This window comes from Uloborus diversus, chromosome 10 (assembly GCF_026930045.1).
Source record: "Uloborus diversus isolate 005 chromosome 10, Udiv.v.3.1, whole genome shotgun sequence".
Taxonomy (NCBI): Eukaryota; Metazoa; Arthropoda; class Arachnida; order Araneae; family Uloboridae; genus Uloborus; species Uloborus diversus.
This window is the reverse complement of record NC_072740.1, coordinates 108,063,716-108,077,191: the sequence shown is the minus strand read 5'-3', so window position 1 is coordinate 108,077,191 and position 13,476 is coordinate 108,063,716. Positions and strand designations below refer to the sequence as shown.

The 13,476-nt window shown below is 32.2% G+C and overlaps 1 protein-coding gene across 1 annotated transcript in view; it reads right to left on the bottom strand.

Moving 5' to 3' along the window:
- LOC129231246 (huntingtin-like) overlaps nucleotides 1–13,476 on the bottom strand; it is a 231,271-nt gene that overhangs the window by 102,079 nt on the left and 115,716 nt on the right. The window contains exon 29 of the mRNA XM_054865524.1: nucleotides 7,641–7,763. Within this exon, the coding sequence (XP_054721499.1) occupies nucleotides 7,641–7,763 (123 nt within the window). The remainder of the gene's footprint in view (nucleotides 1–7,640; nucleotides 7,764–13,476) is intronic.

Sequence of the window (13,476 nt, the reverse complement as noted above, 5' to 3'; positions counted from 1 at the left end):
GGAGATGGTTTAAATAGAAAGTCAATCAATCAATCATTCTCTTATGATTTGGTTCCGTTCTGCAGAAGGTGTGTTTTGATTTGAGCATGTGTGCTCAATAGATTGATTTATCCACGCAGAGGACGTGGATGCTTTGAGATATGTTGTAACAAGATTCAATAGCCTGCTAAAAGTGCAGTATTTTCTAAAACAGCGCCCTACAAGTAATGAAGGAGTTTTTTTTTAAGGAATAAAAATTTGAAGAGTTGATGTTTTTTTTAAGTATTAGGCCTAACAGGGCGGGAAGGTTCGTCTGGCATATACTCGATTACGGAGCCGGTCGGATTGGATTGAATCCACTATATGGTGAGGCTGCCTCTGCTAGTGGAAGGTTCCTGTTTTGCTTGAAGCTGGGCAAATAATTTCCTGTGCTGCCTTTTCTGTGGCATGGGTGTGCGTGGGATTGATTGACCATGGATTTTGGTCTGCCGTCCACGAGTGGACGTTTTCAACTCGTCTGAACATCCGACAGATGGATGTTGCCTTCGTTGTTATGTGTGCCAAGTTTAAAGTATGGACTTCCAGTGGTATGATTATTTAAATAGTTTTCTGGACAGCTACCATTGTTGTGGCATGGCGTAGGGTAAATTTTAAAAAATATTAGGAACGTTTTAGAACTGTTGATGGTTTTTTTTTTAGTAACACTGAATCTTGTGATATTTCTCTGTGATATTTGTTTGTGGGGGGGGGGGGGGGGGGGGGATATTATTATATTTGAATTGTCAATAGGGGATGTGCTTTTTTTATAAATGTTTGATTGTTTTTGCCTATTTACATTTTACACATGTTTTGAATAAAATGTTATTTAAATTGAAATTCAGTTTCCATTGCTTCATTTCTCCCGAACTTACCATTCCACATCCGTTGGTCTACCTTTAAAGGCCAACAAGTGGTAGCAGAGCATGGTTTCGTCTGTTGGGGAGATTTGATGAAGTTTTAAAAATGAAATTGTGTAAAATTTTTGGAAATAGGAAAAATTGCTACTTGGTCAATTGAAATTTAATTGCTTTTAATGGAAGTTTAAATTGTTACCATTAAAGTTGTGGCTCCTAATATGAAACCCCCCCCCCCCCTTGGAGTGAATTTAAAAACAAATTAATCCCCCAAAATGTTTTTGACCAAGGTAGCTGTATTTAAGTAAAAATCAAGTGTTTTCTTGAATATGAATTAATTCGCCGCCGGATAAATGGGAATTTTAAATAATTGTATGAAAATGTCTTTTAGTAATTTAGAATTTTAATTAATTAGATTTTGGCCGAGTGATTTTTAATAACATATTATTCGGCTATTTTTCGGCAATATGAAAATAAAATAAGTGTCTCAAAGCATGAAATGCTCCCATGGGGGGGGGGGGGGGAATGTTTTGAAGACAGGTGGAAGACGTAGATATAAATAGAATGTTGGCATGAAGCCTGTTTGTCAATGAATATAAAAGGTGTGACTATTTTGCACTTGAGGTCTTCCTATTAGAAACTAAAAGATGTTTCTGGAAAATAAAATCTAATTAATGAATTGAAACTAAAATTTGTTTCTGTGGTCTAAATTAAGAATTATAGTGTTTCCAAAAGTATAAGTTAGGGAAACTTTAATTTGAAACTAAGTGTTTCTGAGGGTCCGGATTTGGGTTTGTTTCTGTGTGAGACTTAAATTGCTTCAGAACCCTAAATCATGAAAAGTTGGAAAAATTGTGTTTCATGAATATTAAAAACAATATAAGAATTTTTCCAACTGATGCTTTGCCGGGTGTTTTAATAGCATATAAGGTTCAGCTATTGTTTCAGCTGTTACTATAAGTATAAGAATTAAATCAATTGGATGAGGGCCGTGGATTTTATTAGCATGTAAGAGTTTTAGCTATTTTTCCCAGTCGTAAAACATTTGTATTAGAAATTTGAAGTTTATGCCGTATTTTTAAATAGCATATAATTTTTCGCTATTTTTCGGCAGTAAAAAGGAGTATAAGAATTTTCAATTAATTAGATTTGTGCCATGTATTATTATAGCATATAAGTGTTTCGCTATTTTGTGGCCATAAGTTTATAATAGCATATTATGTTTGGCTATTAATTGGCTGTAAATATAAGTAAAAGTTTTTCATCAATTGGTGTTATGCCGTGAATTTTTAATAGCATATAATGTTTGGCTATTTGTTGGCTGTAAATATAAATACAAGAATTTTTGATCAATTGGATTTGGGCAGTGTATTTGTGATAGCATAATAGTCTTCGCTATTATTTCGGCTTTAAAAGTTAATATAAGAAATTTGAATTGGTTGAATTTATGCCGTAATTTTAATAACATAAGTCTCAGATATGTTTCGGCTCTTGATATTTATATCAAAATATTATAAATTAGTTTTATTTGCCATGTATTATAATAGCATATTAGTTTTGGCTATTTTGGCTGTAAATATAAGAATTTGTCTCTCAAAACATGAAAAGCTCCCATAGGAGAATGTTTTGGAGACGGGGGGAACGACTTTGGATTAAGTTCCTGGCTGGAAGCCTTTGTATAAGAATTTTAAGTTTTTGGGCTTTCTTGCAATATTAGGTCTTCCTCAAATTGAAACTGCATTGTTTCAGAAATCTAATTAATGAAGAGGAACTGAAACTGTTCCTGCAAATGTGAAAAATAAAATTTTTTCTAAATTTGAGAATTATGAATAGAATTCAAAGTATGAAAAATTTTGAAACTGTGTTTCATGTGTAAACTAAAATTGTTTTGGAAACCAGCATAATGAAAATAAGAGAAACTAAAATTATTTCTGAAGGTTTAAATTTGGAAACTGTTTTTGAAAATTTTAAAGTTAGAGAAATGCAAAACCAAAAGAGTTTGTTTTTGAAAAATTTAAAGGTTGGAAACTAAAAGCGTTTCTTGAAAACATGAAAAAAAAAATGTTTGAAAAAAAAAAAGGGTTTCTGATAGTATAAAACGTTATCTGGATTTCATGAAGATCTTAGATGGGGGGAATACTGAAATGAAATTGAGAGGGTATCCGGATTGGAATTATAACCGGCCTCTGTTTGTAAAAATATAAAAAAATTAAGATTTGGAATGTGTGTTCTGTGAACCCCATGTGTGAAAACAAGTATTTTAAAAATGTAGAAATTCGTTCAATGTTTTCATGAAATTTTTCAAATGTGTTTATACAAATAGTTTGAATTGTGTTTAAGTGTGCTTTTACGAATTGTCTCCAAGAGAGGGGGAACTTGTTGGCATAAGCCTATATTTTTTGTTCTTGGAGCAATTTCGTAAAAAGATAGAATGTATTTTAATTGTTTAAAACTTACTTGTTCACTCAAACTATCCTAGAAATACATTCCTGTTTTAAATGTTGTTCAAAGACCGGCGTGTGTAAACCCCGAATGTGTATAGAAATCCCCAAGTGACTAAACACCCAACAAGTCAATCACGTGTTTCCCCCATCGGCGGACGTGACGTCAGGCCGCAAGAGTTGAGGATCTTTCTGCTGGTAGCAGTCGAGAAAGTAAATTTAAGATATAGCAACACTTAAAGGATTAACAGTGAGTTGCTTTCAGATGCAACAGATGTAAATTTTGACGACGTCACGTCATTGCTAGGGGGTAACTGAGATGGTTTAAATAGAAAGTCAATCAATCATTCTCTTATGATTTGGTTCCGTTCTGCAGACGGTGTGTTTTGATTTGAGCACGTGTGCTCAATAGATTATCCACGCAGAGGACGTGGATGTTTTGAGATATGTTGTAACAAGATTCAATAGCCTGCTAAAAGTGCGGGATGTTCTAAAACAGCGCCCCACAAGTAACGAAGGAGTTTTTTTTCAAGGAATATAAATTTGAAGAGTTGATGTTTTTTTTAAGTACTAGGCCTAACAGGGCCGGAAGGTTCGTCTGGCATATACTCGATTACGGAGCCGGTCGGACTGGATTGAATCCACTATATGGTGAGGCTGCCTCTGCTAGTGGAAGGTTCCTGTTTTGCTTGAAGCTGGGCAAATAATTTCCTGTGCTGCCTTTTCTGTGGCATGGGTGTGCCTGGGATTGATTGACCATGGATTTTGGTCTGCCGTCCACGAGTGGACGTTTTCAACTCGTCTGAACATCCTACAGATGGATGTTGCCTTCGTTGTTATGTGTGCCAAGTTTAAAGTATGGACTTCCAGTGGTATGATTATTTAAATAGTTTTCTGGACAGCTACCATCGTTGTGGCATGGCGTAGGGTAAATTTTTTAAAATATTAGGAACGTTTTAGAACTGTTGATGGTTTTTTTTTAGTAACACTGAATCTTGTGATATTTCTCTGTGATATTTGTTTGTGGGGGGGGGGGGGGGGATATTATTATATTTGAATTGTCAATAGGGGATGTGCTTTTTTTTATAAATGTTTGATTGTTTTTGCCTATTTACATTTTACACATGTTTTGAATAAAATGTTATTTAAATTGAAATTCAGTTTCCATTGCTTCATTTCTCCTGAACTTACCATTCCACATCCGTTGGTCTACCTTTAAAGGCCAATAGAAAAAAAGTTACTTAATGTTTTATGCATTTTTTTGCACTTATTAGTACTTTTTACCTCACAAACCCCGAACCAATCGCACCACACAAATATTTTTTGTACTATAGTGTATGAAATTTAATTTTAAACATGATGAATGAAAAAATTTTGAAGATAGAGCAATTTTTGTATTTTTTATAAATGTTTGAAAAAAACCTTTATTTCGCAGTTTTTTCTGGGTTTAGTTTTTTCGAAACCCATCCTGCAAAAAGTATTGAGCCTTTAATTCCAAAATTTTAGTTGGTAATAGTAAAAACATTCCGCCCCCTTTAGAAGAAAAAAGTTTTTAAAAATACGCAAAAGTTTTTTTTTTTTTACAATTTTTTAAATGCACAACACGACGCGACCTATAAGCATTGCCGACTGAGTTCCGCACTTTCTCATCACGTGACCTAACTGAAATCGTTTGCTTTCTCTTCAGTTTTTTTTTTTTTTTTTTACGTTCCAAGATTTCATATCTTTATTTTCCCAACTTTTTTTTTCTGGACGTTTTGCTATATTTATTTTTGGTCAAATATTTGTGCGCGTTTTAATTCAATAAAAGCGGTGATTTTTTTTTTTTATCTTTTGCAAGCGCTGCTTTTTGCACACTACGGAGAACATAGAGCCTTTTTTTTTTGAGTACAATTTTAAGTAAATAAATACCCCCCCCCCCACACACACCATGACTTTGAAAAAACATTGCTTTCACATAAAAGTGGAAGTGCTTTTTGTTATTTTCCGACAAAATTTGCCTGAAGAAAATATTCCAAAGGACATAACGGGAGATACATTTAGAAAACACTTTATTCAACACAAAATTTATTTAAGCAGCCGTTGAAGAAGCCAACATTAGCGTAAAAAGGCGAATGATAATATTGATATATAGAGAAAAACATTGATTAATACCGTTGCTAAATTGTCTAAGCAGCCGCCTAAGGCGGCAACCCTGGTGCAAAAAGGCGAATTGCGTAAAAAGGCGGACCAGCTGGTCGCCGCAGGCGGCTAGTGGAAAATAAAATTTGATGTCATTACTGCCACGTGTTAGTGAGGAATGTCATATTAAGTTTGGGTAACGGAGGTGAGCATTTTTTGTGTGACATGACTACTTATTCTAAAAAATGGAACTAAAATACAATATTAAAAAATTAAATATACTTAAATAATTAGTATTTGAGACACTTGTGAAAGGAATAGTAAATAAATATATACTTTTAATTAAACAAGTTATTAAGCAACATAAACAGTCACACTAGGTGTGTGACATGCCACGGACAGGAGAATTCGCATTTGTGTACCAAAAATACACTAAAATAAAAATTATAATAATTTTTGACAGGTTTAAATAGATATATTTTTGATGAAATTAAAAAGCATTGTTAAATGAATTGTTCCTTAAAGTTTTTTCTGTAAAAGGCGTGTGACAGAAAAGTTACACTTTTTGAAGAATGACCCATATAGATTTTATTCCACAAAAAGTATTTTTTCAATACGTAAAAAGGTTTTGCATGCTTTCATTTAACCCTTAACAGGGAAGGTGCGGTCTCACAGACCGCTCAAAAGTTCAAACCCATCACCCCTTTTCATTTTTAGTCTGATTGAATGGTTTTACTCAATAGCTTTTTGTTTTGTGACCCTTGCTTATCAGTAACTTTGGCAAGTGCACCTGGATTAAATTTCATTGCAGTGTTTAGAAGCGGTCTGTGAGACTACCCCCCCCTCCCCCTTCAGTGTAACAATTTTCGGCAGTAGTACACATGGCTCTTAACGTTAGGACCACGGAGATAGGTTAATTTATCTTATCAACATTATGCGGAAGAGATGCAAAATATTCTAGATGAGGCTGAGATTTGTTTGAAATTTTCACAAACGTTACGCAATGAAGTTCTAGAGACAACGAAGGCTGAATCATTCCTAGGGAGTACGACGCGGAAAACTAATAGCTAAATTGCAGTTAAAATTTTCCCATAACGTGATATAATCAATTTTCTGGTTTTAAAATGTTCCATATATATTAAACTAAAATTAAATCATTAATATGTAATAGATTTACCTTTATTACGAGTAGTTAATTATTTACTACAGCATATAATTTCGCTCGAAAAAACTTAATGCTCTTGTTAAATTCCTTCGGAAAAGGTATACTTCAATTCAAAAAAAATTTTTATGTGGTAACAAAAGTTCAGAAAACATCTAAAAAAATACAGGAGCATAACTTAATTACACATTTTTTTAAAAATTTGAAAATGGAGAGGTTTCCTAAACCTGACGTCCCCTTTTATGTCCTACTTTTTCACCTCCCCTGTAACGGGCTAAGCAATCATAATTTTGAACTTATGTACTCAACTTCAACACACATACATTAACACATTACTATTAATGTAAAATCAATGTGTCACAAATTGTGTTTGTGCATCTGTTTCATCAAATTCTGATGCAAGGTTATACAGGCTATCTTGTTTTGTAGATTATGTTGCAGCAGACTGCAAAAACACAATTTTAAATACAATGCATTCATATCTTCCCATCACCATTGATGAAGTTCACCTTCTTTGAACACCCTTAAATTTCTATATTTCAAGTGAGCAAAATAATTAATCAATTAAAATTGTACAATAGGCAGGTCAATCCTTTTTCCCTGAATGTTCAGTGAGCTCTGTGCACAGCTCACTGAACATGAACACTCGATGTCAGCTCACTCACTGAAAAAAACATTGATATTGCAATCAATACTTTTTTTTTTCAGCATTCACATAAAAGTATAGAATTGTGTTAGGTAGAAACAATGATTTGAAATGTTCAGACACATTTTTAGGTTTTTACTGCAGCATGAAAAAAAGAGTGAAAGGTTCTTGCTTATTATTAACTGGTCTGATTCATATACAGATTGAACTTGTTGATAGTTTAATTTGAAAATATTTCTTTGTCTTGGAGTTTGAAATTACATACTATTTTAAACATTTTTTATAAAAGAAAACGTCGATAAAAAATTTCATAACTTTTTTAAAGAAACAAAATTGAAATAAATTACATGATCACAAGTTTATCAAACAGCCATATTTTAAAAACATGAAGTACTTACTAAATCCTTAGGTTGTGAGAATAAAGCTTTAAGGAGAATATCCACAGGCCTAAAAACATTAGATGCCACAGATTCCAACAATTTATACAGCATATTTAACTGTGCTTGGTTTTCTATTTGAATCTTTAAAAGGAGAAAAAGAAGGATCTCTTAAATAATGAAAACATTACACAATAACTTTTTTTTTATTTCGACATAACTCAAAAATGCATTAAATGAAAATTAGTTCATTGCATATACATATATATATTTACAGTGGCATACCTAGCATGTGTGACACCTGGGACGGTAATTTATAGTGTCAATCCCCCTCCCCTTACAAACGCCAAAAGAAATTTTCAATGTTTTATAGAAAACATGAAATTTATGCAGCATTCCAAGTATGTTAGGAAAAGGGAGATTCAGGGGAAGTCCGCCTGAAATTTTTGAAATTGTAGCTCTTAAAATGCAGTTTTTGATAAACTTTGTAAATATTGCTTGCAGGAGAGATTCTAAGGTCCACCGCTGGAAAATTTTCCAATTCATAATGTTAAAAGAAATTCTAGACTATCTCTGGTCTAGAGAATGATAGGGATTGAACAGGTTCGAGATTATTTAAAATATTGAGGGAGTGTTTCTGAATTAAAGTATTTATATTATTCTAAAAATTGTATTTCATTGGGTATCACTCCCCAGACGGGTGCCACAAGGGGTGGACAGCCTCCCCCCTCATAGCGATGCCACTTATAACAGTAAGATATCTTAGTGTTATTTCTGGGATTAGTTATCTTACTGTTGCTCTAAGGTGATGATATATATATATAAATCTCGTGTCACGATGTATGTTTGCGGTAAACTCAGAAACTAATAAATTGATTTCATTCAAATTTAACAGCTATATGTAATTTAGCCCAACTTAACCCTTTGGCGGGCCTGGGTCATTAGTGAGTTGTGTGAAATTCTTTCCCATGAAAAATCTTTTTGGAGTAACTTGTTATGTAAATCAAGTGCCTTACCTTCTATCAAAGCCTAACTACCACCTTGCGCCTCTGGCTGTTTGACAACGAACATTTAGCATCAGAAAAATTAGTGTAAAACGCTTTTGAAACATGCTCACTGGGGCATGATAAAACGTTCAAAACCATCAATGAGTTAAAAGAAAGAATACTTTTTATAATTTTTTGTTGTAAATCAAATATTAATTATACAATAATCGTGTGTATTGATTGTTTAGTTCTAAGAATTCCTAAAAGATGGCGGTGTCAGTAAATTAGACGATGCAACTCTAACATAATTTGACAGACTGCCGAAAACACTCCACTGTAAAAACACTTTGAAACGTTACTGATTATTTCCGTAGAACTTTTCGGGATTTCAAGGGTTTTTTATCCACTTCCTGAGAAAATCAACTATCTTTATCCAAAAAATTCCTGAATTTGCTACAAATTGCACAAATGCAAACCTCTCACTGTTGTAAAAAATATTTTCCGCCACCAGTAGAAAGATTAACTGAGCGTATTTAATAATTTGCATTGTTTTCAGCTCACTTAAGGTTCGTCCAGATTAACTGAGCTCCCAACGAGAGCGAAAAAGTTTAGGGATAATGTAGCTTTGCAGGAATTGCAGACGAGTTTGATTCGCGTTACTTGCTTGCAATTCCGACTTAGTTTTCACAATGGTTGCATTTATGCTTTTGGAACTTTCTTGAAAAAGTAGGAAGGTGCCAAGCTGTTATATTAAACCTACCTTAGTCTTCTATGAAGGTGCCAGAGACATGACTGAATTCTTTAGTAAGATTCCAGGATACATTTAGGCAGCTTACTGAATTTCAGCGGAAACGTTTTTTTTTTTTTTATTTTTTTTATTGCAAGACATTTTTAATTTCATCAATTCTTGCAAAGATACGGTAGCAACAGAAAATTGCAGTGGCAGTTGCATCGTCAGGTATTGCTGCTACTTTTTTAGATGGTGGACGAACAGACCATTCAGCTTTGAAGTTGCCTATCAGACATTCATAACAAAGCAAACGCAATGTGTAACATTAAAGAAAGGGAAAAAAAAAACATGGAATGGCTGTTGTGTTGCAAAACTGCAATTACAGGGTGGCGACAGGAACTGTGAAAAAAAGTTCCCTGACTTTTTCCTGATTAAGTTCACCAAATTTCCCTGATTTACATTACCAATGATAATGGTTTCTTTTCTTTTTTCTACTTGAAATCCATTATGTTTGTATAAAATGCAGTATTTCAAACGTTTTGAGTTGTGTAAAGTTGTTGAACCAAGGATATATTTTTAAAAAATGCTACTTTAATAAAATGGTTGAAAAAAAAAAAAAACATATCAAGTCAATTATTTTGGGGGGAAAAAAAGCTCTACAAAACAGTACATTAAATTTTTCTACATGGAAAGATTAAAGAAAATTAAAAAAAAAATACTTTACTTCCAGTAACCACTTAGCATAAGAATTTTAAGAAACTATTAAAATCACTCTTAAAAATATATGTGCATTTATGATAGAAATAAAAAGTAATTGAAAATATTTTGAACTAAATTTTCAAAGAGTATAATAATTGTTCCAAGAATAACAAGTAATAGTTAAAGAATAGAAGTAATGTAGTTATTCTTATATTATAACTAATTGACATATTTATGCAAAGCAGATGAAACGTTTGACATCCATTCATAGGGAGCTTTTCTCTAATCAAGAACATAGGTTTTAATAAATGAATACAGCATTTTACCAATAAAAAAATAAAGATATTCATTTAAGTACACAAGTTAACTCTATTTCAAATGATTTCAGTATGTATCAAAAAAAACTTAGATTGCTTTTGTAACAAACAGCTTTGAAATGAAAAGAAAAAAAAAGCAATTGGTTAATTTCAAAATATATAAAAGAAAAATACAACTTGGTTTTAAACTAAAAGAATCATTTAAGTCTGAAGAAAAGAAAACCTTTATAAACTGCGGCGACAAGCAAATAATATAACAGCAAAAACAAATTTTTTTAAATTTAAAGTTCAATTTTAGCAATTAAATTCAAAACGTTAAGAAGTAATAACTTTTAAGTTTTTATCAGTATTAATTGAAAAAACAAAGATTTCTTCTTGAAATTGTGATTACAGTACGCTAATTACTTCGAGACAATGGAATCAAGGCAAAGGAGCTAAGGCATTAATGATGGCTTTCTCTTTGCCTGTAGGGTTGTTTATTTTACGTAGCATCGAAAGCGTGAAAGGAAACTTCAAGCTAGGTAAAATAAACAACTTTACAAACACAGAAGCAATCTTAGGAAGTTCATCCTGTAGTTAATAAGTAAGATTCAAAACTTTGACGTGGAGGAAAAAAGATGCACAAATATGCGACCATCTATAATCGCACCTCATTAATTTTTTTGAACAGATAATTGGCGGAAAATACGTAGAGAATTAAGGGAACAGCTGTTGTAAACATAAATCTGTATGGTGAAAAGTTTACGCAATTTCATGATAACTTTAAAAGTTTTTGTGTATGGTAATAAATATGGCATCAAATTGTTCAGAATTAAATTATGCATAACATATATTTTTTCCAGAAAGTCCAAAATTTTGAAGGTTAAAGGGTGCTTAGACCCCTTAAAAGAACACGGAATTCCGCTTAAACTAATGATTTCATTAAAAAAAAAGAGAATTTTCATTTGTTTGCCTCATAACAAAGCTTAGTTAGCATGAAAAATGAGTAAGATTTGATTGTCATACCAGATGCAAAGAGATCACGTTTTCAAAATGAAGGCATCAAAAGTAAAAAACAGCAAATAAAAGAGTTTATTTAAGTAAAACAATTTTAGAACCGCATTTTAAAAGGTTTACATGATGAATATTATAAATAATCAATGACATTTTCGCCGAAAACTCGGAGTAAGAAAAGAAAAAAAAAAGGAGGAGGGGAAATGTAGCACACAACGGATGATACCAGATTCCCGGTATTGATGTAGGATAAAATACAGGGATTTCGGGTTATAACTGGTACACAAGCACCCCTGTTAACGTCAAAAATTCAAAACCAATATTTCTTCTCAAGGTAACGTTAAAATATCACACCATAAAGGTAAAAAATTGCCGAGCTGGTAAAATGTTAGGATTTTTTTCCAATTAAGTCCCTGTAAAAGGTTTAACACTAGACATTATTTAGCAATAATGTTGATTTTATAGTTGGTTACCATATCTGAAGCAATCACATTTCTTCCCCACCCTATAGCTATTCCTTAGCAATACAAAGTTCAATTTGCTGATGTATGTTCTTGTTTAAATTGAGAGTAGGGAGACAGGTGCTGAGGCAGCAATATCAAGCTGCAGGTCATAGCATTTTCAAAGAAATCTATAACAACAACACTGTTTCTGGCTATTTTGATTCTGCTGTGATAAAAGATACAGTAAGCATCACCGAAATATGTGGACATTTCTTTTGAAAAATTAGCCATTATTTTTATTTTAGATTTGCTTTTACAATAAATAATTTGTGAAAGATCCGTTTTTGTTGATTAGAATTTTGTGAAGGGTCCGTTTTGGTTGATTGGAATTTTGTGAAGGGTAATTTTTGAGTGATCGTATTTTTGCGAAAGGTCCGTTAACAGACCAAAATTTCTTCTGGCCAGACCCCCTGAATATTCTAGTTATTTTGCACCTTTGGCCAAAATAAATACTTATCAAATTTACTAAACATAAGTATAGTAAGTAATGCTTTTACTAAAGAAAGTTTAGTAAGTACTTACTAAATTTAACAAGTACGTACCTTGGCCAAACTCAACCATTTTAAATCCCATGTAATTTAAAATCAATTGAAATATTTCCAGCTTTGTTTAAAACATTAATTTGATTGTCTCAAAATAATGAGTAAAAAATTAATTCCATCTACTACAACTACTCAGCCACAGCAATACGTGGCTGGGTCAGCTAGTATATGTATATATACGTATATATATATAGAATAATAATTATTATAATACAAATGAAGATTATAAAAAAAAACCAAACCAAAAGCCCACTGATGAGCAATGCAGCCAAACTAAAAGCCAAGTAAATATATAAAATATACCAGCAAAATAACAAGTTTTAAACAATTTTTATGAATAATAATGATGAGAAAAAGGAAAATACAAGCAGCAATTAATAAAAAAAAGTTGAAAGGTTGAATCCAGAGCTAATCAGTCCTGAAATATTCAATAAATATAGTCAGACCAAAAAATTAATCTACAAACTAAAAAGAGTGTTTAAGCTCCAGTATATGCACTAAAGAATAACATTGGGCTAAATGCACCACATGTTGCACTATAAACAAGAACTTAAACCCAAAATTAAAAGCAGGGGACTTCAACAAAAGAATTGGTTTTGGATTATTAGTAACAGTGTAGAAGTGATTAATTTACTGAATATGCTTGATATAAATTACCTAGATATCTTCGATTTTGAAAACATTTTCACCAATATTTCATTCAATGAACTTTATTTCTCTGTTTCAGAGCTTTTCAATTCTGTTAATGACTCCCTTGATTTTAATGGAGAATTTTTTCCGAGTCTTTTTAAATTTTTTACATTCAATAATTTTTTCAAAATGGTAATTTATGTTTTCTTCAGATTAATGGTATTGCAATGGGAGCTAATTTCAGTTCCACATTATCTATCTATTTCTTTCATATTATGAAACGAAATTTTCCATCGAAAATCCTTCTTCTGCACCTCTCTGTTGTAGATACATCGATGACCTTTTATGTATCAATTTTCCAAATTTCTCAGAACTTAGCAAAACAATTTATCACAATTCATTGACGCTCAAAAAAACTAGTTTTGGTCAAAATAACTTCAATTTCCCGGATATTAAC